Source organism: Cryptomeria japonica, chromosome 1, assembly GCF_030272615.1.
Source record: "Cryptomeria japonica chromosome 1, Sugi_1.0, whole genome shotgun sequence".
NCBI lineage: Eukaryota > Viridiplantae > Streptophyta > Pinopsida > Cupressales > Cupressaceae > Cryptomeria > Cryptomeria japonica.
In genome coordinates, this window is record NC_081405.1 from 265,420,557 (window position 1) to 265,448,279 (window position 27,723).

Consider the following 27,723-nt stretch of genomic DNA (forward strand, 5'->3'; position numbering starts at 1 on the left):
TGCTTTCTTCATTATTTGATCCATTTTCCAAATTTTTTGTAATTTGATTCTTATCTCTTCAGTATCTCCTCTGGGTTGATTTTTGCAATCTTTAGCCAAGTGTGCAACTTTATGACAATGAAAGCATGCCATTCCAGGATTTCTCCATGATCTCCGATTGTTCATTCCAAACCTTATCATACAGTTTGCACTTATATGTCCATACCTTCCATAGCATTCACACCATATTCTTGTATTGTAATCCCATGGTACTGCAGTATATTGTCGATTGAGATCTGTGTGAGTTTGGTAGCTTCTATCATTTTCTCGGTGTGGAGACCATATGTAGTTTTTCTTCTTAAACCAACACTTCTCGGTATTGTGTCCATATCTATTACAGTTTTTGCAAAATCCCTTGAATTTTGCCTTTTGATAATTGCTAACAGACTTTGTCCTACATTGTTTAGATGTGTGACCATACTTATTGCAATTGTAACAATAACTATCAGATCTAGTGACATTCGGTAGCTTACCTTTTCTGATTCGACACATGTTGGCAGTATGTCCTTGTTTTCCACAGTAGTTGCAAATAGGCTTGTTATATTTCAACTTATCTTTGTTTCCAGCCTTCCTTGATGATTCTCCTTTCTCAGTGGTGTTGATTCCTTTGTCGCTAGAGTTGTTTCTTTTGTAACCGAGTCCGACAGATTTGTTGGGTGATCTTGTGTTTAGTTGCTCATCCAACATTCGTGACGCTTCATAACTTTTCTTCAGTGTTTCTTTTGACTTCTTTTCTGCTTCAAGTTCATCAGTCAATCTTGATAATTCAAGTTTCAATGCTTGGTTCTCATTTTATTTCAGAGTTGCTTCATAATGTGCATGACCCAATTGATCAGATAGATTATGTTGAATTCCAGTCATCCTTGTGATTTCATCATTCTTTTCAGATACCAATGCTTCCAGCTGTTGTTTTTTTCTTTCTATACCTTTTATGTTATCTTCAGCTGTTCTCAATGCATCAAGATTTTCAGTCATCTATGTGCTGAAATACTCATGTTCCCTTCTCATTGCTTTAAGCTGATCATTCAGTGCTTTGTTCTTTTTTTTCAATTGTATAATCATTTCTTCAAACTCTTCTGATATGTTGTTCTCAGATGATGTCTCAATTTGTTTCACCAACTCTTGTGAGTCCTGTAAATCATCAGACAATCTTCTTCTTACTTTCAGTGATTTTTGCATTTGTCTCTGCATGTCTACAATCACTTGATTAGCATGATCCAATTCTTCTTGGAGATTCACAATTCTACGTGATTGTTTATAGCCTTCCATTGATGGGATCTTTCTCTTTAGGTTGTAAAACCCTTTTCCAAGAGTATAGCTCTGATACCAATTGTTAGGTCCAACAATGAAAGCTAATGTACTGAGAGGGGAGGGGTGAATCAGTACTTCAAAACTTTTATTTAAAAACAATCTTACTGATAAACATAAACTATATATAGTTGATCTCATAATATATAAAGCCAAAACACAATCATAGAAATTACATCCATACATATTTCACTCCACAACACAAAGATTTTGGTTACGCAGAAACTCTTGGTTAGAGAGAAAAATTGCGGTGGGGATGGCACCCACAATTTCACTACTCCAATAATAAAGGTTGCTTGGTTAGAGCTACATGTTTAGCTATTTCTGATAGCTTACCTTGTTAGGAGTATCAAGATCTTTAGATCTACCTTGCTAAAGGATTTTACAAACACTTTTACAAAATGTTGTACTTGGTTAAAGGCTTTACAATTTATAGACCTTGTTAGAGTCTTTTACCCTATTAAAGGTTTCTAACACAACTCAAAATAATTCAATCAAAATATTTTACAAAATATCTGCTACTTTACATCTGAAATGTTATAGCAGACTCTATGTGCTTAATATGAAATTACCATGCTCATAGCATACCTCGATAATTGATAGATCAACTCGGTGACCTCTTCTGTATTCTCTATCCCTTAAACTATTTTTTGAAAGTCTTCTCGGTGACCTCTGAATACCTCTGTTCAATCATCACATCTTATCTTTTCACAAGATTTTTATCTTCAACTCACCATATTTTTTCTCTTTTTTTTTATACTCAAATCACTCTTTATATAGATCTCTAAGGTGGTGATCTTGTTCATACATCGATTATACAAACATGTTTTATCGAATGAATAAACATAGAAATTATTTCATTGGATAAACTTCCTCAAAATCATACAAAATCTTTAGGTGCAATTCCCTATGAAATAACGGTTCCCTATTCTCGAATCTTGTAACACGTTTCCACATATGTGTCTAGGTTCATTGAATTTGGTAACACGTTTCCACTCGGTTCAGATTAACTCAGTGTACCTTCTTTGCTACTCAGTGGACATAGGAAATTTACTCGATAGATAACTCGGTATATATCATCTCAATGACTAGCCTTTCTTTTGTAATCGACACCCTTAGTGCTTACCGACTGAATCTTTCTGTAGTATTAACTGACTAGGGTATATAGGATGACTTTGAACATAAAACTAATGACAACTTAGTAAATAGTAACACTCCTAAGATGCATCATCAAAGGGACATGAGTCTAAGTGTGTTAAAACAAGACCATCACAACATTTAGAGATGATAATATCACAATGCTCAAGAAGGCCATAAATAGATAAAGAAGGTGTAATTTCTTTAGGCAAAGTATCATCCCTAGATACATATCTATCAAGTAGGGTTATAAAATCATCATCTGTCTCACAAGGGGAACTAGCATCATGGACCAAAGCATGTGAAGGAAAAGTACCAAAAGGAAAAATATCATGGTTAACATCCCTATCACCAATCACAAGGGAGGTGTGATTGAAATGAAGCATAAAAGTAAGTAAAATGAGCGTATCTAAGATAAAACAATGAACATTGATCAACTATATAAAGTAGGATTAATCATAGACATAATAGAGCAACACCTCCATTGAAAATACATTAACAACCATATCATAAAGAAACATTAGAGCATCAAGGATGGAACCTATCAAAATTGATAAAGTATTAATGGATAAAGGTTGAAGGAAAATATTTTTGAGGATCCATGATAAATGATATATCAATAAAACTCAAAACACACAAGGGTGGGTGGATAAGGATCAAATACATATCAAATAAGGAAACCAAACTTTAATTAAAAAAATTACAAAAGACAAAAAAGGGTGTATTTAGACCTTAATAAAAAATGAAATGAAATATGAACAATATAAAGCACTAGCTATGAAATCTTGATATAGAAGAATAAACCCCATGACAATACCGCATGTGAGCTAATTCAATAGCGATAAAACAAAAATTAAAGACACAAACAATCACACACCATGATTCTAAGTTGATGATACTATGTTGATGTCACAAAGTTTATGCTATTTGATGCATGTGCTAGATTTATTCCATCTTAGAAGATTTAAATGAAATAGGGTTAATCTTTAAATACACCATCCTAATGTACAATTTGAAATAATTTATACTTTAGTCAACTTCTAATGGCTATAAAGAGAGTGAAACGTGGGCACAATTTCAAAAAAGACGAATTTAAGAGTTTAGGTTTCATATCCATGCATGTAGAGGTGACATGAATTAGTTTTGTATTTATAAATTCTATTGAGGGTAGCAAATGGTAGATTTAGTGATGAGTTCAAATTCTTGAAATGTGTAGAAGTAGAACGAAAACTAAATAAGATTATTTGCTACTTTCTATACAAAATATGATAACTTACACATTAATTAATGCACAATAATAACCTAATTATTGTAAATCCAAACTATAAAGAATAAACAAATGAACATACAAATTTTACTATTCAACTTATCATCTTATATATTTTATTATCTCATTTTTTAATTAAAAAAAAATGTTATCTCCCCCTACCGGCAAGGTTATTTGTCCTCCTCCAGCATCCTATAAATTTTGAAGCCGCTATTAGAAAAGGTGAAAAAGAACAAATAGAATGTGGTCATATTATAAACTGGGTCTTCTTTTGAAAAACTACCTTTGGAAGAGAGAATTTTAGTACTAAAAATTCACACAAATCTCCTCGAAAAAAAACAACAACACTATTTGAAAGCCTTCTCTGCATTCCAAATATGATTTAGACGCAGATGATATTTATTCGCCACATAATATCTTAGAATCCATGGAGAATGTTAATCCGCCTAACCTGCTAAGGTGCGAAACCTTATTTCTAGGGTTTTAGAGGTTTTATGAAGGTTTATATTTTGATTTTATAGTTTATCCTGTATTTTGTTATACTTTATACAGGCATTGGGTTTTTAAGCTTCTATGAAGATTTATGTTTTGGTTTAGTCACTCATCCTGTGTTTTTTATATGTTATTCAGGCATCTGGAGAAAGAGTCGGAAGTTCTAACACAAGCACACCAGTCCGTCAAGAATGAGTTAACAAAACTTCAGGTCAATGAAATTAATCCTTTTTTTTTCTTTCCACGCTTTTCGTATAGATAGAATTAAAAGCGAAAATGATAATTTCTTCTTTCTCCTATTGATGTGATGCTTTTTCTTGGGGACTGCAATTGGATGTCTGTATACATTTAAGTTTTTTATTTTATTTTCGGAAATGGTATAAGTCTGTCAATTCTAAAACTTATTTCAGTGAAGATAGTTTTTTTAAGGAAATTTAGATGTTTATAAGCTGAAACTTGTTATTTTTGTTACTAGGTTAATTTATTTACTTCCGGGCATATCTATTCTTTTAAATTCACCCATGATCTGCACCCGAACTTGTCCATGGGGTACGCCATACCAGCAAGTTGTATATAGTATTTTATTTAATTTTAAGAATTTATCAAATTGTTATGGATTTGAAGTTGGGGATATGCTTTTGAAGCCCATGTTTTAGCACTTGAACTCATCCAATTCTGAAAATTTATTGTTTTGTTTCTAATAGTTCATTGTATGTTGTCTTTTGGTTATATAATCTTGAAATTCATAGACCGTATCAAACAATAATAGCCACTAGTTCGTACATGCTATCAACTTCTTTTTGCATGGGGTTTGTATTAAATACTTCATCCTGTTCTTAATGGTGTACAATTAATAAGGAGTACAGTTGGGCTATTGGCAAACCAGGGCAATGAGTGAGGTTGCTGCCCTGACTGTGTGAATGGGCTTCAAAGGAATTCTAGTTCTCTGTAACAGTCCTTTTGCCTTTTGTCTGCAGTATGAGGCAAATAACTAGGTGGCATACTTAAGTTTGAAAAGAAGCAAAGGTGCAGAAAACGCTTCCTAACACTAATCTACTGGGGGAGATAGTGCAAATTTCTTTATAAATCTTAACTATTATAGAATAAGAAACACAATCAAAAGGAGATAATAAACATGCATAAAGATATACCACAGTGAACACACAATATTTGTGGGGAAAATCTTTTTGTGAGAAAAACACCACGCTCTAGAAGTACTGTACTTTGTATTTCCCGTAAGCTTATCAGTTACAATACAATATCAGCACTTAGCTTCTTCAACATGAGTATACAATCAAGTAATCAACAACCCACAATCTTTATTAATATTAACAGTATAACACTTCACCTCCAAAACATAACATACATAATGCTCTCCAAGGCAACCTTATATAGAGAAATACAACAAAGGAGGGAGCTTCTAGATGAAGACAGAAGAGGGGGTCGTCCAAAACATTTGGCACATTTTTCCAACCACCTGTAAGCATGCAAATGATGCATGTATATCATCCTTTGACTCCTCATTCAAACCTCCAAAGCTGGGCACCCAGAATTTGCTATATTTAGATATGATGAATGCTCTTACACATCTTACAGCTACTTATAAAAGCAATCATGACTGATAGCACTTACAACTGTAACAGAATCCATCATAACTGACTAATAATAGCTGATTATCTTACAGCCTGTCATTACCAAACTTGGGCGCCTACCTTCTCCATGCAAAGGTGTCTCTTTATACTTGTCCATTCTGCCATTAGCTGTTATAGGTAGGTGTGTAATAATAGACGTCATAGATCCTATCACAAATCTGTCATTACATGACACATGACACCCACTTATCACAAAATCCAAGATTCTCTAAGTGGGATGCCTACTTCGTCATGTGAGGACAAAAACTCCATGTCACCTTCCTAATAGGATGACAAGTCAACATGCCAACTCCAACAAGATGGCAAAATAGCATTTGCAAACAAAATTGTCTAGAAGGCTCATAAAATAAAATCAAATATCAAATATCAAATAAATAAATCTAATTACCAATTTTAGGACTTGCAATGCAATGCCCCCATTTTGAAATAGGATTTAATAATAAATACGAATAGTAAAATTAAAATATAAAAGAATAAAATTAAAAGTAAAAGTAAAAGATAAAAGAATAGAATTAAAATAATTCAAATTTAGTTAAGTTTAATGTATGGTCAAAAGGCATGAAATGAAAAGTTGTGACTCCCTCCAACATGAGGTATAAAAAGGAGAAGAGAACTTCATTTGAAAGGGAATTTTTAATCAAGAATGAGTAGTGCAGATCTGATTTGAATAATAAGACAGCAATGAGGAGACATGACCCTTTAAAGGGATGTCTCTTTCCAAACAGATGTGTCTCCTCAATGAGATATGAAGGTATAAAAAGAGTAAACAATTAATATGAAGAGGAGGGAATAGGAATTCTGATTCCAAGTTTACAGAAAAGTGCAGGCATTGATTGAAGAATGGAATGGAGGAAGAAAGAGTGGAGCATAGGGAGTAAGGAAGGATTAATGGAAGAAGAAAGGAATGAGCAGAAAATAAGGAAGTGACTTTTCAAGGACAGGAATGATGAAAGGTTGTGACCCTTTGAAAGGGTGGTAATTATGAAAGGTTGTGACCCTTGCAAAGGGAAGGCATGATGAAGAGATGTGAATCTCTGTCATGACCCTACTGTGAGGAGTAGACGCAGCATGAAGGAAATAGAAAATTGCCTTGATACAAGAATTTGCAATTTTCCAATCAATAGGCTATACCAGTGACCAGCCACAGAATGAAAGGAATAACAAGTTCTATTAAGATTAGTTAAGGGAAAGATTATTTCCATAAGGTGTGATTGGTTAAGAAGCAAAAGATATGAAGACAAGTCCCAACTAGATGCAAGTGATTGCCCCTTTGAAAGAGATGTGCCTCTTCAAGAAAGGGGAAGGTATAAATAATCCAGTTCGGTCTCCAAGAAGAATATTGAGGAATAGGAGAAAGGAACAGCATCAAAGTAAGAGGGAAGCGTTTTGATTTAATGAAGGAATAGGAATAAAAGAAGACATAAACGTACAACAGATATAAATATAAAGACATAAATATATTATCACCAACGATGTGAATAAATTATGGAACAGACCTGAAAAATGCAGCAGTGATCTGTTAGTTAAGGTCAACTGCATTTTTAAAGAGACACCACTCTTGAGAAGGTGGTAACTATAGGAGGGGACATGTTGATGTGTTTTTTATGCACATGTGAACACAAAATAAAATACCCAAGAGTATCTTATCCTCTCTTGAACAAAATCTCCCAAATGCTGAAGATTAGCTTAAGGATCACTTGAGAAGACTCCAAGGTTCATGAATGTAGGGTCCCTACATGTGGATAAGCTCATTGGTTTGATGTGATTATGCTGGAATCACAAGGGGACTTACATTCGAATGGTTGAATGCTTGATTTGCTGAAACTTGACCATCTGATATTGCAATATGGTGATGTTTATGTTTCTTAAACTAACTTGAGTTGAAAAAAAATGGCAAAAGGTGAAGGGTTGAGAGAGTTTATACTAAGGCCTAGAATGTAAGAAGATGGATGAATGATTAGATGAAATCCTACTGAGCGAAGTCTCACCATCAAGCTGAACAATTTGATGCAATTTCAGTGCAATCTTCTAAGGACATTTCGAAGATGTTCATATCATTACCATCGAACACTGCTCACCATTCAAGTTAATGCATAAACAATGACGCATAACAATTTGAAGTTAAGCGTATATCATTCCAGTTGACCACACAAAGCCCACTTACAATCAGTAAGAGGCTAGTGGTATGGACTAGGCGGATTCCACATGAATACATTCAACAAATTCTTCCATTCAATCTAATTTATTTATCATCTAAGATGAAGATCCAACAAGAAACCATGCACATTGTAAAGAAACAACACACTTCACCATAACTTTAATGAAAATGGAGTTCATTTACAACTTAGGCAACAATTTTTGCCTTCTCTTCCTATTCTACTATAATTGCTATTCTATTTTCTATTCTATTTCTTTGCTGCTAGCTATTCACTATTAACTAACTATTAACTATTAGCTTTTACAAATGAAAGGCTTGAGCCTTTTATAGTGTTCTCAATACAATTCAACGGCTCATATCAATTTGAGATCAATGGCCAAGATTTTACAATGAAAACCCTAATTAGGGTTTGTTACAACAAACTCAATTCGACCAATGAAATGATTACAACATTTTGGCATGACCAATAGATAACAAGGGTAGGTGTCTTGAAGTTTGTGCCATCATTGGTGAGTCAGGTATGTTGCATCTAGACATGCTAATGTGGATCTTCTTCGATTGGTAGAGATAGTGACTGGGATGATGACTAGGATGACACTTCAACTCACACTTTGTATTCTTGATAGATCATCATAAAGGAATATTTCTTGATACTCAACATTATCCAACTTCAACGATGATGACGATGACCTTCTAACTTTGATTAACTCTTCTGAAACTGTCTTCTTGAATGCCTCGATCATGGAAGTGCAAGGTATAGATCTTAGTTTTGAATTATTGATGAACCTCAGATGTCACCATTGTCTCTCTCCTTCGGAATTCCTTCCCTTGTGACTCCCTTCATGTCATTGATGTTGTAGATCATGTCTTTGTGTAAGTGTATGCTTCTTGTGTGATCTCTTGATTTCTTTCTTCATCACCTGCAAGACAAATAAGCAAGTATCAAGCAAGTATCAAATACACTTGATATATAGGTTTAATAGGAGCATATAAAGAGAATTCACCCTCATGAAGGGACACTTGAAGTTGTTTTTCACTCTTAGTGAGGAGCTCTTGAAGTTTACTTCACTCTTAATGTTCATTAAGTTGCTCTTGTCTTTTGAACTTGCTCTCCTTCATTTTCCCTCAACTCAAAATGGCTCTTCCAAAACTTGCAACTTCGCCTCCTATTAAGAATACATGGAATAGAGTTCACTCATTCAAAATTTGTTCTTGAAGCTCAATTTATGGAATTCGCTCATATCCTTCGAATTGCGAAGTTCGCTCATGTTGGTCAAATCATGAAGTTTGCTCATGTCTTAATTCTTGAAGTTCATTTGTATCCCTTGGTTTGTAAAGTTGGAATTTTCCGTTGAAGTCCCCCTATATGAAGCTCGCTTATCTCAAACATGAAGTTAAAATTCGCTCATGAAGCTTGATTCATGAAGTTGATATTTGCTTATGTGGGCTTGAGCATGAAAATCACTATAAGTGGTGTGCACTTGGAGCTTGTTTCAATCACCTTGCTTGCTTGTCTTTCTCAATTCATGAAGTTCACTTGTATGAAATTCGTTTCATTTCCTTGTGCATGAAGTTGGTCCAAATCTCACTTTTCATTGTCACTTGACTCCCAAATCACTTTTCTCAAGCATTGAATCAGCTCGAAGCAAAAATCGCTCTTGATCTCTTGCACATGAAATTCGCTCTTATATGCTTGAAGGTGAAGTTTGAAGTTCGCTGTTATGTCATGAATCTTGAAGTCCGCTGCCTTAGGTGAGTTTATAAGTTCGTTCATTTGTGTGGATTAATGAAGTTCGCTCTTTTACCTCACTTCATGAAGTGCACTCTCCTACCTCAATTCATGAAGCCCTCCCCTACCTCAATTCATGAAGATGATTTTCGCTCTTGTAGGCTAAATCATGAAGTTATAATTCGCTCTCCTTCTTGAACTCATGAAGTTCATTCTTAGTGGTGTGCATATGAAGTTTGTTCCAAAAGTGATGTGTTTATGAAATTTATCCTTTGAAATTCGCTCCCCTCACTCAACTCATGAAGTTTGCTCCAATCTTCCAACTTGTGAAGTTTGCCCTTGAACGTTTGAACATGAAGTAAATGCTATCAAATTTCCTTCATTCCTCTACTTTCAATGTGAAGAAGTCCACTCATATCCTCCAGTTCATGAAATTTGCTCATGCTGTTGAGTTTGTGAAGTTTGTTCACATGCTGCTCAAGGTGAAGTCGTTCATCTACTTGGATTCTTGAACTTCACTCATCTTGCTCCCAACATGAAATTAACCCCTTACTTGCCTTTCATTCGAAATTATTCTCTCTTAGGCATGTTAAGGCATCAAATAAGCTTTAGGAAATGATCTATTGGCAGTTTTGTATCTTATTGTGGGTAAATAATTCAACTTCGCTCTTCTCCTTCAACTCATGAAGTTTGCTCATGCTGTTGATATTGATTGGATTCCTTGCCTTGCTGATCGAATTAGCTAGTGAAGTTGATGGGGACTGCTGATCTGCTGATCAAGTTCACTCTAGGAGAAAGGATTGCTTTGAATTGGTGACTAAATGATTGCTTCAAGTCTCCTTATGTAGGTGTCTTAATGCGGAGATGTGTCTTTTTAGGGTGAGGCCGACTTGCTTTGATTAAAATAACAAACCATCCTCTCAAGCTGGCCGACTCAGTTCTTTAGGTTTGAATTTCACTTAGAGGTTGATTGATCTTTTAACTACAAATTAGAATTCGCTCATCCACCTTGATCCATGAATTTCGCTCCATTTTTCTAACTCATGAAGTGCATTTTGTGTAAAATTCGCTTTATTTCATTGATTCATGAAGTTCATTTTGTAAAGTTCGCTCCAAAAGTCTCATTCATGAAGTTCGCTCCAGAAGTTGAACTCATGAAGCAAGGAATTCGCTCCAATTTGCTCGTTCATGGAGTAGGGAATTCGCTCCAATTTGCTCGCTCATGAAGTAGGGAATTCACTCCAATTTTCAAACTCGTGAAGTTCGCTTCAATTATGCAAGTCATGAAGTTCGCTCCAGATGTGCAAGTTATGAAGTTCTGAAGTGCGCTTGTCTGTGGTGATTCGTGAAGTACTGAAGTGCGCTCATATCCTCCAATTTGTGAAAACGCTCTTCTGTTTCAGTTTGTGAAGTGCGCTCTCATTGGCCTGAACATGAAGTAAAATTATTTGCCCTTCAAACACTGAGTCAGATTTTTTGATTACATCAGGCAAATTTTTAAACTTCATTCGCACTTCAGATATGCTAGGCGGTCTTTGAAGTCTCTTTGCATTCCCTGACTTGAGCGGCCATTTGATGTTGTTTTGTAGTTGATGACATGAGCAACTTTAATGCCCTCCTTTGCAACTTGACACTTTGATCAGCTAATTCGAAAGTCTTTGCATCTCCCCATTTGATCAGCTAACTCAGGCAGCTTTGCAAACATGATAGGCCAGATTAGGGGACCTTTGCAAACCAAAACATGATCGGTGAAATTGAAAACCTTCAAAGCTTTGTCAACTAGCTGGCCTGCTATGTCATACTTTCAAAGGCACAATATCATTTCCAATGAAGCCTCCTTGATTGGACTTGGATAACCACTGAAGCGATTCAAGTCTCAGATCTGAACTTTATATTGCCATCTTGGAGGTCAAACTTGCTGAAGAGTCACAAATTCACTGCCCTTTCAATCACTGTTGAAGTATCAAAACTCAATATTGTGGTCCTTCAAGCTCAGCTGAGCTCAAAACAAAATCTCCTTGATTATATATCGGTGAGTGAATCAGATTGCCTTTGGGGTGATCTTTGAACTTCCTAATGAAATCATCTCTTTAACAGCTTTCGGTCCTCTTATCAAAACCTGAAAGATACATAATGAATCAAGAATCATGCAAATAAAACAATCCTTCACACCCCTAATGCATCATTAATTGCTTTCAAAGATCAATTCAAATCTGGGAAATAACAATCTACTGATGGAATTAGTCCTTGAAATCAGTTCTGATCTGAATTTCGATCCTCAAATTTATAGCTCTGCCTCTCTGTTTGCTACAATTCACTGTCTTTAGATTGCAGAGCAGATTATATCAATTGCTTTGATTAATGCCTTGGAATGAGTATGGATGTCTTCTTATATAGACGGTGGATGTTAAAGGGTTTGTTTTACTCTATCTTCATTAAAGTGACACGTCTTCATTCAGAGGCCAGCTCCTTATTTTTTGTTGCCACACCTTGCAAGGACTGATGAGGTGGATACTTTATCTTTAAAAATTACTAAAAAGAAAAACTTTTTTTTTTTTTTTTTCAAAATTTCTGGTGGGGCCCATGCAATATTAAAAAAAAAAACATTTTTCATTCTCAGCCAGTGGTTAGTGGGTCCCAGCAAGAGCCCTGTTGATGTGTGTTTTATGCCCATAACATTTCAGAATAAAATACCAAGGCAATTTACCCTCTCTTGAACAAAATCACCTCAGATGCTAAGGGTAAGATCAACTAAAATGATTCCAAGGTTTCTACATGTTAGGGCTTGACGAGTGGATAACTCAATGTTCGATGTGAATTGCTGTGTTCATTTGGGGACTTACGCAAATGTTAGGATTATCTTCTTCGGTCATGAAATATGCGGAATAGGTGTGCTGACAACTTAGGATTTAACAATATGGCTCTGGACTTAATTCTTACTAAAAAATGGGAAAAAGGAATAGGGTTTAGGAAATCTATTCTAGGCCTAAGAATGTAGGAAATGATGAACAAATCTAGTGGAATCAAACCAGGCAGGTCTCACAAACAGGTATTGACACAAGCTTAGTGCAATCGTCTAAGGTATACTCAAGGATTTTTAGATTATCACCATCAAACATTGACACCATCCAAGTTGATGCTTGTCAAGGGACGCATAATAGTTGAAGTTAAGCTTACTCAAATCTCCAGTTGACCACACAAGGTGCACTTACCAGAGGCAAGAGGCTAGTGGTATGGATTAAGGATTCCACACAAATATATTCAACAAATCTTTCACTCAATCTAACAAACATGAAAATAAATTCCAATCTAAAATTCTAATCTAACTTGGAGGAATTGAGAACCATGAATGCAAAGACAACATTTGAAGAGCAAAATCGCCAACAATTGAACAATGATTTAGATTCAAATAGCTGCAGCATATACCAACAATTCTACAAAAACTCTCTTACAAATGAGAGACAAGGAGGTATATATAGTCTCTTACAAAATGGATGGCCAAGATTGATACAAGATCAACGGCCAAGATCATGCCAACAAAACCCTAGAATTGCCCTAATTAGGGTTTACATAAAAAATGGCGCCACCAACATATGGCCCAATTAAAAGATACCTAGTCATCAAATAGGGAATCTTTTAGAAGATTTCTCCCTGCATCTCTCTCTCCTAGCATATTCCAAGAATCTAGCCAATACAAGATCTAATTCCTCCATGGAAATGCTAGGCAAGGTATCCCGTTGCAAATCAATCACGTCTAGTGAATCCGAGCAAGCGTCCAAAGTGTTCTCCCAATCTGGCATGAGCTTCTGCGAACTATGAACATGAATCAACAAAGAGACCAAGTCATTTGTTTGACTCTTCTTCAAAGAGTCCAACTGACAAAAATACATAAGTTTCATCTTGTCTCTTAATTTGGCTAAGTGCAAACCACTAGCATCACTAACATCAACACCCAATAATTCCTCAATTGAGGCAAGGATCTTCATCTGAATGTCCTGAATCAATCCCTCCATCCCTGTACAACTCAACTGGGCGTTCTCATAAGTTGATTTCTTCACGGCCAATGAACAATACCAGCCATGGAAATCGTATCTGTCTCCACTGTGCACAATGTTCTCACTGACCAGAGTGGAATTAGGAATCCTCTTCAAAGCTTTGAGGCGTGTCATTTGTTTGACTCTTCTTCAAAGAGTCCAACTGACAAAAATACATAAGTTTCATCTTGTCTCTTAATTCGGCTAAGTGTAAACCACTAGCATCAACACCTAATAATTCCTCAATTGAGGCAAGGATCTTCATCTGAATGTCCTGAATCAATCCCTCCATCCCTGTACAACTCAACTGGGCGTTCTCATAAGTTGATTTCTTCACGGCCAATGAACAATACCAGCCATGGAAATCGTATCTGTCTCCACTGTGCACAATGTTCTCACTGACCAGAGTGGAATTAGGAATCCTTTTCAAAGCTTTTTGAGGCGTGGAATAGTCTTCTCTTGAATAGGCTAGAATTCTTCCCAAACTCCCTCCAAATACTGGATTCTAAACACGAGCCTTGTTGTCCTATCATATGCTTGGACGAACTGAGTAAGGAAATCATCCGCTTGTTTTCTTGCACTCTCAATCCACTTTTCCACCTTCGATACCTCCGAGAGTGTATCTCTCGCTGCCTCATAGAGTGAATGTAGTCCATGATCAACTGCAATAGGGGAAATAAGGGTGGGATTCTCATGCCTTATCCCCGCAATATACTCTCTAAGTCTGATATTCTCTTCTATGTACTTCTCCTTCTCTTCAATTTCTCTTTCTAACCTGGCGTTGATCGCCTTAAGGTTATCACCAACCTCTTGAAACTCTCGCTCTCTTGATGTACAACCAAAGGCAACTGAAGTAATCTGAAAATCCATAGGAGTAGCAATGTCCGTTGTCACACCTCCAATAGGAACAACAACCTGCGCAATTCACATTCTTGTCTCATCTCTAGCTATGTGCGACAAAATCTCAGCTCTCTTGGGTTCTTTCTCCTTACTGCTCCTAGCTAGGTAATCATCAATGTTATCAATAGGCTGGACCTCTATCATTTTCTTACTCTTTTCCATACTTCTCATCAGCCAATCAGGAATAGCGGTCATCTCCATACCATCATCAAGACACATATCTCGATCAAGCCCTCTCAATGTCGAGATATCATCATCATCAGGATTACTCTTGGTCAAATCATATATCTCATTTCCCAAACTAACCTTCAAAAGGACAGTTGGGGATCTCGACTGATCATCATTCTCATTTGGTGGAGCAGATGTCGCTGTGGCATGTAACTCCTGAATATTTTCTGGTAGTATCACTGTGTTGGAACATTGCTGGGTTTCCTTATTCTGTTCTGTTATTTCAATTACCTTAATTGATGAGACATTGAGAGGTGGTGAAGGAATGATAGGTGGAGGAATGATAGTCTTTTGTTTCTTCTTCTTCACCTCCTCAATCTTCTTCCCTCTGGCCTTGACTCCTCCTGGCGTGTTTTTCCTTCTCTTGGGAGCTTGACTCTCTTCGTCTGCATGAATCTTGACTTCACTGATAGTTCTCTCATCATCTTCGGAAGTAGACTCTTCCGACTTCATCTTTTCATAAGTGAAGGAAACACCCATATCAACTTACTTATTCATCTGAATATCTACCCATGTACGGGAGAAACTCAAGACCTCTCTCATCAATACATTCAAATCAATCTCTTCTGATTCTGTCCAATTAGGCAATAAGATCGCCTTCTTCATTTCATTCTCATACTGTGGATGTGTATGATCCCTGTCATCTAACACCTGATTAGGAATGAGGAAAAGTCCACACTTCCTCATGAAATCCACTGACATCCTGGACCACATTCATCTCTTCACTGCTCGCTCGTCCATCAGGTTGGCCCAATAATCTTCTATGTCCTTGTGGGTGAACTTCTCTCCCTTGATCCTTCCAACTTTCTTATTTGGATCAAATCTTTCTCTTTACTTGAAGGTTGCAAATCGATAGAATGCAAGCTCCTCACTCGCAGTGCTGCCGGCCAAGGCATACTGGCAAACCTCCAACGTCTTCCCAACTGAAATAGGGAATGTCATGCCTATCCTATGCTTCTCTCTCTGAATGGAATCAAACTCTAGAAGCTGTCTCACCAGTTCCAACAAGATCATTCTGTCAGACGGATACCTAGGAAGCCTGCAGGGTTCAGATTGAAACCCATGAATCCTAAGGTACATGAAAGTGGGAAATTGAATATACCACGATCCATATTTCTCTATTAGCTCTATTGCCTCCTTGGACAATCTTCTGTGGATTCTGCCTTGCAGCATCCGCGTGATGTACATGGTGAATACATCATTCACTTTCTTATAGTCTTCAATTCTATACATGTTCAGCTGGGGGTAGCGCTCATGACTCCTGAATTGTCCTTACCCATTCCTGACTTCACCTTTGCATATCAATCCTTTGTACGAAACAAACCGTGCAAGCAGGTATACCAAGTAGGAAGTCATGGCGAATGACATGGACCGCTCTACATTCCTCAGCTGAAAGTCCAAATTGTCACTTATGATTCTAGACCAATTTATCAATGTCCCTCTAAGACAATCCTGGATGAATTAGAACATCCATCCATCGAATATTGCACCCTGCGGCATCCCCATCACTTTGTTAAGAAGGAATACTAAGTCACTATATTCCTCTTTGAAGTCTGTGCACATGAGTGTCTTGGGAGCCTTGGAATGATGAAGCCTAGGCTCGATCATCCACTCTTTGTCTATCATACTCTTACGCGCATCCATCTTCTTCGTGTACCGTTCTTCATATTCATCCTTAGTTGCATTCTTCATATCTGCTTCGCGTGGAATTCCAAACACCTCAGCAAGGTAGGCAATGACAATGCCCTTAAGAGTCTTGATCATTCGCAAGCGAGGATCATAACATTGTGCACACTCCAGAATAAGCTCACTGTTTTGTATGGACTATGGAAATCCAGCGGCTTGAAAAATACCACTCTTCATAATGTTTACATATGCTGGGGAAGGAATTTGATTTCCGACTCCGAACATCCGCTGTCACATCAGGTTCAAGCTCAAGAAATGCATGTTTGTATCCGTAATCTCTTTCCATTTGGATGACATCTTAGACTCTCAATAGAATCCAGTCTCCAGTATCTTCTGCTGTTCTCTTCTTTCCTTAAATCCGGACTTCGACATTGCACTTGTACGAAGCTTGGAGTTAGAACTTAGGAAAAAATACAATATTTTTAATAGAATTCCTGACTTCCTAATGATTTTAGGCTAATTAGAGCATGAAGTCAGGAAAATAGTCTACACTCTAGGTAGATCTTAACAATTTAAACACAAAATGTGACAAGACTAGGGTATGAAAACCCTCATGAAATCAACACCTCCTTATACTTAGAAATTTCGTGCAAATCATAGTGCAAATAAGTATACCGCATTAAGAGTGACTAAGGAAAGGTGTGAAAGGTTGTGTTTTCACAAAATTTATGTCTGAAGACACCTTCCGCGATCAACAATGGAGGTCACAAATCTGAAGACAACCTGCAACTAAATGAATTAACCTCTCAAAACATGTTGCAATTCTTCAAAAAATATGCACAAACTTGATAAAAATCAGTCTTGATGATTAAAACAATCAAACTTGGGAGCATAGGTATGGCTGGTAAAAGATAAGTTTTCTGAAGACAAGCAGCCATGGCGAAGTTGCATACCTGTAACAGCCCTCAAATGGTCAAATGATTGACTGAAAATGACTTGGAAAACCCTCCCAAAGGAGAACCGTTGAAGCTGGAGCTGGCTGGTAATGAAAGTTTAGGTCTGAAAATAGATAACCAGCCAACAATGGAGGCTGAACCAACTGCAATAATCGTGTTAAGACTCAGATCTGAAGCAACACCAGCAAGTAGGGAATAATGGTGACCACCAAACACGAGGTAATCCACCCAAAAAGGCACAAAACTCTTGCTAAATCAAAGTCTTATTTTTCCAATCATGGCGCCAAACACTTAAGTCTGAAAATGCCTTCAAAATTTACCTCAATCTGCACACAATCTGCACAATGGAGGTCTGAGAACAGCAAGCAATGATGGAGACAAGGAAAATCGCCAAAGTTCGCCAATACCAAAATCGCTACCATTCACCAAAATCGCCAAACACCAAAATAGCGTCAAACTTGGAAAATCGTGGCATAAAGCCATTAATGGCAGCCACCAAAAGTTTGCTAAGCTGGACAAAATGGAGAAGAATGGAGTCCTCTACCGAGCACTTCACCAAAACACTTCGCCAAAATTCACCAATAAGAGAGAAAATCGCTTTTGCATGGAGACACCTGGCCAACTTAATAATAAAATATTGCTGGACTTCTCCCTTTAAGCTTACTTTCATCACCAATTTTCACCACACAAGCAATGTGGGATAAAACATTTGTTCTTATACTTGCTTGGGTGAAACTAGCTTCTAGAAGGTGGAAAACATTAAATGCTCATTGCAAATCATTTATTAATTGCTTTCATTTTTTAAATAATCATTGCCTTTTATTAAAAACAATTAAACTGAGGCTCATTTATTAAAATATTTCAATTTAAATAAAAAATGGGCCAATTGGGGGAAATCGATCCCAGTCTGGATGAAAATTTGGACTCAAAATTTACCAAATGTGCATAAAAATGGGCTAGGGGAAAATCGATATGAGTGTGGAATGAAAATTCCACTCAAAAATTAAGTCATCACCTAAAAATACCTCTCTGGTGGAAAATCGACCTCAGTTTGGATGAAAATCCGGACTCAAAATTATGAAATGCACTCTCAGTGGAAAATCGCTATGAGTCTGGATAAGAATCCGGCTAAAAATCCTCAAAAACTTGTCACAAATACTTGGTGAAAAATCGACCAGGTGTGGAATGAATGCCAACATCATCAGCAACTTATCCATACCTCCATGGTGGAAAAACGTGGGTAGTCAGGATAAATTCTGACACTTAGTCAAATTTAAATGTTTCCAGGGAAAAAACGACCCTAGTATGGATTAATAGTGGTGGAAAAATGAGGCAAGTATGGATTTCAGGGGAAATCCATGTCCAGTTTGGATTTTGAGTGGGGAAAACAATGGGTAGTCAGGAATATGAGGGGAAAAACACCTCCAACATGGAATTTAACCCTTAGAATATGGATTTTACTTCGGAAAATGATGATTTTTCCACCCAGAATCGCTTAGAAACTCCAAAACTTAATAAAACTCAACTGGACTTAGGTAAATTTATCAGAAATTGGAGCGTAACACAAGGGAAACTATTGGGATAAAGTGCGAAATCATCTTGAATAATTCTCCAGGAGCGATAAAACAACTCCAAAAGGTTTGAAAACGCCCTAGCACTTAAGATCACCGACGAGGACATTAAAAAAAACACGTTAACGCTCCAAAATGGTCTACACTTAGACAAAACTAGGATCATTTAGAAATCTCCATTTCGCTTGCTTGATCCTATAACTTCAAAAACCCTAAACAACACTAGGCATGATCAAAACTCCGAGATTCGGGCACGAGAAACACAAAATTGCCCACTAAGCAGCCAAAACCCTAACCTAACAACACAGAAAGCAGGAAAAGAGTGGGTCCCCGTTAGCAATGGGGTGATGTGTGAAAAGGTCACAACAAGGCCTAAAGACAAATCTATTTAATTCTCCATTTTGGAGTGTGTGGGGCCCAACATATAATGTGATACGGTGAAGAAAAATAAGAGGGGGAAGTGGTAGGAAATGTTAAGGGTAGCTGCTATGTGGAGAAAGAGGGGGAATGGGATGTTGGAGGAAAGGGGGACATAAGGGATAAAAATGATGGAAGTATGAGATACGTGAGGTTAGGAGGTATAAGGGGTAGTGGATGGAGTTAGGGAGGTGAATGAGATGGAAGGGGTAATGGAGATAAAGGTAAAGTTAGTGGTAGGGGTAGGTTAAGGATGTGGGATGGAAGGGAGGAAATATAAGGTAGGTTATGTAGGTGAAGTAGGTTAGGATATGGGGATGGGTGGAAGGAAGGATAGATGGAGTATAGAAAGGTAGGTGGGTAGAGGATATGGTAAATGGAAGTGAAGCGTGGTAGGGGAGGTGGAAATAGAAGGAAATGAACGGTGAAATGGTGATGGCAATGATGAAAAATGGAAATGGGAGTGATCAGGTTTGGGCACCCACTGACAGGACTGGGAGAAGTGGAAGGGATTATGCCTTGGCTGGGCAAAGGGAGTGTCGTACCTCACTTCATTCTTAAGAGGGAGACTTGATCAGCTCCTGAGCAACTACAAACAAGAGGCTAATAGCAAAGACTCGACAACAACTAACAAATAAACTAAGACGACTAACCTAGAAAGCGAAAAAAAAAGTGGGGGTCCCCATTTGCAATGGGGCAATGTGTGAATACCTCACAACAAGACATAACCCTTATTTAATAATTAAAGGCTATATAAGGAGAGACTCCAATCGAAGGTAGAGAAGAATCAATCACCATCAGCTACTAGCAATCTCAACAATTTGGTAAAGGAGGATAACATCCAGGTCAGACGTGTGAGAGCAGTAGACCTATAACCATTCCATTTCAGAATTTCACATCTGTTTTGCCAAGTATTTAATAATCTTAACAATTGCTATTGTAATATATATAGATAAATGCTTAAGTGCATACTCATATGATAGAATATAAGATATGTTTGAGCGTTTGAAATCCATTTTGTTGGAAGGGCTTGAGGTTTAAGCATAAAGGGTTTGAGAAGGCTAAGTAGGCCACTCTAGAGTTGATCATACTGGCTCCTAGGACTAGAGGGCGGCTACATAGAAGAGTTGAGGAACTCACTTATGACCTTTGCCCAACTCCACAAGATGGAACCTATCTTTAGGGAGATGAGGCATTGATGGTGAAAGCAGGTACAAGCTGCTAAGCATGTAAGAGGGCTGTGGTAGACATCCTCTCTTGGGATTAGTGTAGAAATGGCTTCGGGCGGACCCATCATGTCTCTTCCTCCAAACCCTAATATGCATGTATAGTATTATTGATAGTATATAAATATGATTTGGTTTGTCTAACCCTAATGATTGAACACACACACACATTTGTATATTTTGCTTATGTTATGATTGCATGAATAAAATCCAGGATCTTATTATCATAGAGATATTTACTTGGTAAGATATAACGTAAACCCTAAATTGTTGAATTTACGATTCTAGGGCAAATTCTAGGGAAAATTAGGAAGGGGACATTGCAATCTCCCTCATTTTGGAAGTTATAAAGGGGAGAATCTTTCATTTGAGGAGGGGATGTGTTGATGTGTTTTTATGATAGTGTCTAACACAAAATAAAGTTGCCCAACGGTCACTTTACTCTCTCTTGATCAGAGTTCAATCGTATGCTAAGATTGCAATAAGTTCAAACGATTGACTCCAAGGTTTTGGTTATGCAATGGACGTGACGCAATAGCCTTGATGTGATGAAAGTAAAAGGAAGGGTTTAGGAAAGCTATGCTAAAATCTAAGAACAAAGGAGACAATGATTGCTTGAGTGAAACCAACCACACTTTGCACCGCTTTTGTGTAGTTGTACGAAGTTGGCAAGGCAAAGTGTGGTTGGTTTCACTCAAGCAATCATTGCCTCCTTTGTTCTTAGATCAAAGTTCAATCGTATGCTAAGATTGCAATAAGTTCAAACGATTGACTCCAAGGTTTTGGTTATGCAATGGACGTGACGCAATAGGCTTGATGTGATGAAAGTAAAAGGAAGGGTTTAGGAAAGCTATGCTAAAATCTAAGAACAAAGGAGACAATGATTGCTTGAGTGAAACCAACCACACTTTGCACCGCTTTTGTGTAGTTGTACGAAGTTGGCGAGGCAAAGTGTGGTTGGTTTCACTCAAGCAATCATTGCCTCCTTTGTTCTTAGATTTTAGCATAGCTTTCCTAAACCCTTCCTTTTACTTTCGGTATTTTCAAGTAAAAAAATCCTAAAAATGAGTTCATTGACAAATCATTCGTGATCAAATTCCTTGAAAGCCATAAATTTGTTAGAATCTTCTTTAAATGTGCATAAGTCCTCTTGGATTACCGGCATATCACATCAAGCCTACTGAGTCACGTCCTTTGCCTAACTGGAACCTTGGAGTCGATCGTTTGAACTTATTGCAATCTTAGCATACAATTGGACTTTGATCAAGAGAGAGTAAAGTGACCATTGGGCAACTTTATTCTGTGTTAGACACTGTCATAAAAACACGTCAACAGGATGGAAGGAAGATCAAAGTAGCTGGGAAGATCTGCACTCATAAAATTGCCCTAGCTGCAAAGTAGCTTCAATCAGAACAGTAGATCTGAATACACTAATCTACAAACACATACTGCTGAAAATATGAACAGCAAATACTCACAAATCTGAACTCTCAAAATTACATCTATCTTTTTGTTAAAACCTATTTCATGTCCTTTTGCCTACCAGTGCACCAATAAAGGAAACATGACCTTGATATATGTATATTCAATTAATGGATATTTAAATATATAATAAACATAAAATAAAATAAAATAAAGGTGAATTCCAAAATTTAAAACTTTGGTGCCCAATTTTGGGCCTTGGGGATCTAATTTTCAGTCAGCTATTGGCTGGTTTACATACTTAGGGATACTCTTGAGGCTTGTCTTGCCTTATTTCTGAGATTGTGTGTTGCCTCACCTTAGAGTGGCATGAATCTGCACCCACACTTAAAATATTATCAGTGTATCCAATTGTAAATATTTTACCTTTAATTAAGTCCTTCACAATCATGGTGACAAGTTCTCCAAGTTATGGAGCACCTTATTCTCTGAATCTGTGTCTCTCTCATTATTAAAGCACCCTTTGATCGTTAGATAACAACCCTTTGAATATATATAATGTTGTCTTCAAATAGGCATATTAAGTTTTAACATCAATAACTGTCAAATAAATTAGGTGCTGAAGGTTTGTTTACTGTTGCTGCAAGAAGGATTATGTATTTTCTTTGCCAGTCTGAAAATAAAAAATAACTTGAACACCTAATTCAAGCTAATTCTGGAGGTTCTGGATAAGTGGACAACATTCACACCTGCCATCTGAATGCACAATTTATGTAGCATTGACACTCATAGTTTTCTGGGGTGTTTCCATTATCAGAGATCCATTAATGCGGAGAATAGATTCAGTGGGACTGGAATTTGAGTTGTCATGATGGTAACTTCTCTGCCTTACCACTAGGCTATGGCCTGTTGGTCATTGGAAATTTATAATTAACCTCGATTTGAATTTTAGGATCTCTCTGTGAAACTAAGCAATAAGTTGGTACATAGTTTGAATTTTCTTGTTTTCCCAGAAATTAGTGTCAAACTTGGAAGTATGTAGCTCCATTTGCAAAGTTTATATTAATTATGCTGAAGAGTTTCTATAACTTGAATTTGGTACTCATGTTTACAGGTGGAAGAAGACATGCTTATGCAGACGTTTTACAATATATTATCTGCTCAAGGATTATTAAGAAGGGTAGGTGCTTTTTCTTCTTTGTGTTGGCTTGAATTCAAGCTACCTATATGATCTTTAACCTCTAATAATTTCAATGAGCAATTAAAAACGTATGAGAAGATGCTGCTAAGTTTCCATCTAAATTTCAGTATTTGATGTGTTGTTGCTGAATGTGTATTTGAAGATCTTCTGCATGGTGTGGAGCTAATTAGCTTGAAACATCTGCAATTTATTAGTACTTTAAAAGTTTAAATGGTTTTGTGCTTTGTGCAAATGGTATACTTTCAACTATGCCTGTAACTTGTTTCATTAGTTAATTCTTTTTACCATTATCAAGGCAGATATATATTTTATATTGATAGGTGTTTGTCATCTATGGTTTCATTATTTTGAACAGAATTAGTTTAGTAAGGTAGACAGTAGTGCTTTTTTGCTAGATCTTATTCTCCTTTGTTTTGAAAGAAATACAATTTTTATATTCTGTAGGTGAGTTAGCTCATGCCTTTGCTGCCCCAATCTTGACAATTTATGTCCATTTGCACTTTCCTTATAATTTTTTCATGACTGGGTACTGATTGGGGTGGAAAACGTTAATGACCTTAAGGAATGTTTATTATGAATTGCTTTTTTTATCACTCTTGCTTCGTGCTTTTTCAAAAAACAAAAAGCAAAGCAAAATGGACTCTTATTTTATTTGTTAAGTTTGAATTTAGTTAAGTGACAAATGATGATTCTTGACAAGATATCCATAGAATTTCCTTTTTTTTAATCAAACACAACATAAGCCGATCAAATTCAAGTCCACTTGATAACATTTAACAATTTGCTTGGTAGGACGTCTGCTTTCCTATGATGTTGGGTTTTCTGTTCCAGAGTGATAAACCAGGGAGTGCATTTAACTTTTAAGTGATTGGCTTTTAGCTTTCTCAGATGACTTAATTTCTAGTCGAAAGGTTCTTAGACATGAAAGTTGTCTTTCTCAGATGGCTTAATTTCTAGTCAAAAGGTTATTAGACATGGAAGTTGTCTTTTCCAATGGCTTAACACGTCTTAATTTTCCTCATTTGGAGACTCTGGTCTACATATCCTATTGATGTGTATATGAGCTGTAATAAATCATAAACATTTATAGGAAAGAATAATGAATTGGACAGGATACTTAAGTTAGACACAGATATTTTACCCTGTTTGTAATAAGCTGTGTATGGCATTAGCTCAAATCCCAATAATTCTAATGCAATTAACTCAATTTTACTCTTTTTAATCACCCAGTTGCTAGAATGGGCAAGGTGAGAGCATACAGAGTAAGAATGCGGATAAAGGAAGGTTAATTAACTTACCCGATTTTGATTCGTGCTGTGCAAGGCAGAGTAAAATATAAAATTAAAATGAGATCCGACAGTACTACCTTCCAAGGATCTTTTACAATAAAAGTACTTGGAAAAGAAAGAACCAGTGGAATACCTTCTAGATTATTACAATAATGTAATGATTGCTATTTATGTATGAAAATATTTGAACTGAACTTACACATTTTTCCATTATTCTAAATATGAGCACTTTTTCAAACACTTTGCAACCAACTAGAAAATCACAAGAAACAAATTTGTAGCTTTGCTCGCTAACTGGAATTGCTTGAAAATGATGAAAATTAATAACCAAAGGCCATTGGAAGTAAAATGAAGAATACTTAATTATTTTGAGAGGGTACGACTCAACTACTGTATGGTCCAAGGACAAACAAAGGATGAATAGCACCACCTATATTCAGAAATTACACTTGCCATAGTGGCAGCTGGAGTGTTGATGCGTGTTTTGTGACACTCGCCAACATAGAGTAAAATATTAAGTATTCTATCCTCTCTTGAACAAGGAAACCTCAAATGTTAAACAATGTGATCAAATAAGGCAACCTCAAGATTTACAATATGAACAATGTGACTTTATGATGGATAGACTCAAAATGATTTGATTTGCTGATACCACAAAGGGACTTATGCTTTGCTGGAACTGGAATACTTAATTGACTTGAACTTCAAATAAAAGTCAAAAGGATAAGGTTTAGGGAAATCTAATCTAAACACCTAAGTACAGTGATGATAATAGAGAGTGCTTTGATAGATGGATTCCATAAATCAAGCTTTGCTTTGCCATGAGGAAACAACTACACAAAACTGAGGCAATCTCCAAACGTAATGAAGGATTTTCATATCGTAAACATTCACCCAAATACCCAATACTGACGCAGTCCAAATGAACATGTACAATCAAACTAGTGCTAAATTAGTTTCAGACCAACCATACACTGCAATTTGCAATCAACAAACTTCAAATGGTATGAACTGGAATTCCATCGTTTCTCCATCAAAATCAATGAACTTTAAATAAATATCGAGAAGTAGAAACCATGCAAAATGTTGAAACAACACACAAAGGTTCACCTTATCTTCAATAAATCATGTATTTATTTCTAATTAGGTGTATTGTGCATCATCTTTAAATGTGTTTGAATTAATTTGATTGTGCTATTTTTCAGATTTTTTTGTTCCATTTGTATAGTATGCACATGCAAGTTGGCCTTCCTTTATCATTTGATAGGTAAAAACAATGTTCATGTCACGTACAGAGAATATATGTATAGCCCAGATAATTAATTAATTTGATCGTGCTATTTTGTTTTTTATTTCATTTCTATAATAAATAAATGCAAGAGGGCCTTTCTTTATCATTTGACTGAAAGACAACATTTGTGTCCTGTACAGAGAGAAAATATGAATGTGCTAGATATGTGCCAAAACCAAGTGCCTGAGGAATTTCCTTCAAGACAAAGGGAGCAGAATGGACTTCAAAATGGCGTGTCAAGGTCGTTGGCAATTGTATGTGCAGAACCTGAAAACGGGGTTCTGGAGGGAAGAGAAATAGAAAGTAACAATAGTCGGGCACCATTGTTATTATTACCGGCAGAAAGTCAGGACAATAGTTGGTCTCAGGGGAATACTAATTGAAATAATTTTTAAATGATGGTTACTGTTTTGACGCTGTCTAAGGATGAAAGAATGCTTAACAGAGAAGTAAGTGAAGTTGCCATTACTGGAGTGATTGATGCATACCACATTCGAAGAAGCAAGGAATTGTGTTATTGCATCAATCAAAGTTGCGATAAGTGAGGAATTTTGACTGTCAGTTGCTCTCCAATAATAAATTTTTTCTCAGATAGAATTAAATCTCAGGTGAATTGGAAGAAATTAAATTGATCTCTGACCTACTTAGTTCTAAGGATTTAATGAAAATTTCTTTTTTGCCAGTTTCATTAGAAGTGGTACTTATGGTTGCCCATTGTAACTGTAGAGACAAATCATTGTTAATGAGTGCAGATATCGCTGATCAATGAACAATCATTTTTAACATGGTTTAGATATCACTTTTTTATTTCTCTTTTTCTCTTAAACGGTGTTGTTGTATCACATACCTTGGCAATGTTTTGTAGACTTACAGGCATGGCTTGTACGTACCATTTAAGTGGATGTAATTACCCCCCTCCTATCTCACACTGTGTATAATTGGAATATTTGATGAGCAAAGTCTTTTACATCCCTGGGAGTTTACCAGCTCTTTTAAAGTTTGTTTATGTGACCATGAAGTGTTATTACGAGCAAGGGTTTTTATTCTGTTACCTGGGGACGCGTCCCCAGTATTTTTTTCAGCCGTCCCCGTCCCCGGGACATCCCGGGGACAGGGGACTCCTAGGGGACGTCCCCATAAATTCTGCATGTAGACAATGAATTCTATAAGAAATTTGACATTGACTCTCAATTTAACACAAATTTGCCATAAGAACTCTACTAGTTCTTATATGTTAAGGTTCTATAATGGATATGTGCATGTTTTATCCATGTTTTCATATGAATCTTTTAAATTTCCCTATTTATTTTAATTTTCCCTACCTTTATATAGCCGTCCCCTAGCCGTCCCCAAAATTGGCAAAAAAAATCACCGTCCCGGAAACACGTACCCCCGTCCCCTGCCGTCCCCGTCCTGGAAACTTGGGGTAACAATTTTATTTGGTTATATGCAAATTATATTCTCCAGTATGTTTTTTTCTTCATTTCTCTTGATTTTACTTGTTTCTTTGTTTCTCAATATTGTGTCCGTTTCCCTTGTTGGCTGTAAACATTAGATGGAACCTCGAACAGCTCATTTCTCTTTAACACAGATTTTCCAGTAGTGGGTGAGCTTCACATCAGCACAGGCTACAGCCGTGTTCACCATTTTATTCATTTTTTAATGGTTGATTGAGTTCTGATAGCAATAGACACCTTCTGCTGTTGTGTGTATTGTGAATGCCACATAAAATAATATCTTATGCATCCATTTGCAAGCATGTAGTAAGAATTTCCTGTAC

At 36.6% G+C, this 27,723-nt stretch overlaps 1 protein-coding gene across 1 annotated transcript; it reads left to right on the plus strand.

Moving 5' to 3' along the window:
* Nucleotides 1-3,974: 3,974 nt before the first annotated feature.
* LOC131075743 (uncharacterized) lies at nucleotides 3,975-26,742 on the plus strand. Its single transcript, XM_058012622.2, has 4 exons — nucleotides 3,975-4,210; nucleotides 4,382-4,454; nucleotides 23,277-23,342; nucleotides 26,084-26,742. Exons 1-4 carry the CDS (start codon nucleotides 4,179-4,181, stop codon nucleotides 26,324-26,326), a joined length of 414 nt encoding a protein of 137 aa, XP_057868605.2. The 5' UTR covers nucleotides 3,975-4,178; the 3' UTR covers nucleotides 26,327-26,742.
* Nucleotides 26,743-27,723: the final 981 nt, after the last annotated feature.

Excerpts from the sequence above, each read along its gene's own strand:
- LOC131075743 (XM_058012622.2), top strand. The coding sequence starts at position 4,179 with ATGGAGAATGTTAATCCGCCTAACCTGCTAAG. Across the intron at positions 4,211-4,381 it reads AATCCGCCTAACCTGCTAAG|GCATCTGGAGAAAGAGTCGG; the intron begins GTGCGAAACCTT and ends TATGTTATTCAG. Across the intron at positions 4,455-23,276 it reads ATGAGTTAACAAAACTTCAG|GTGGAAGAAGACATGCTTAT; the intron begins GTCAATGAAATT and ends TCATGTTTACAG.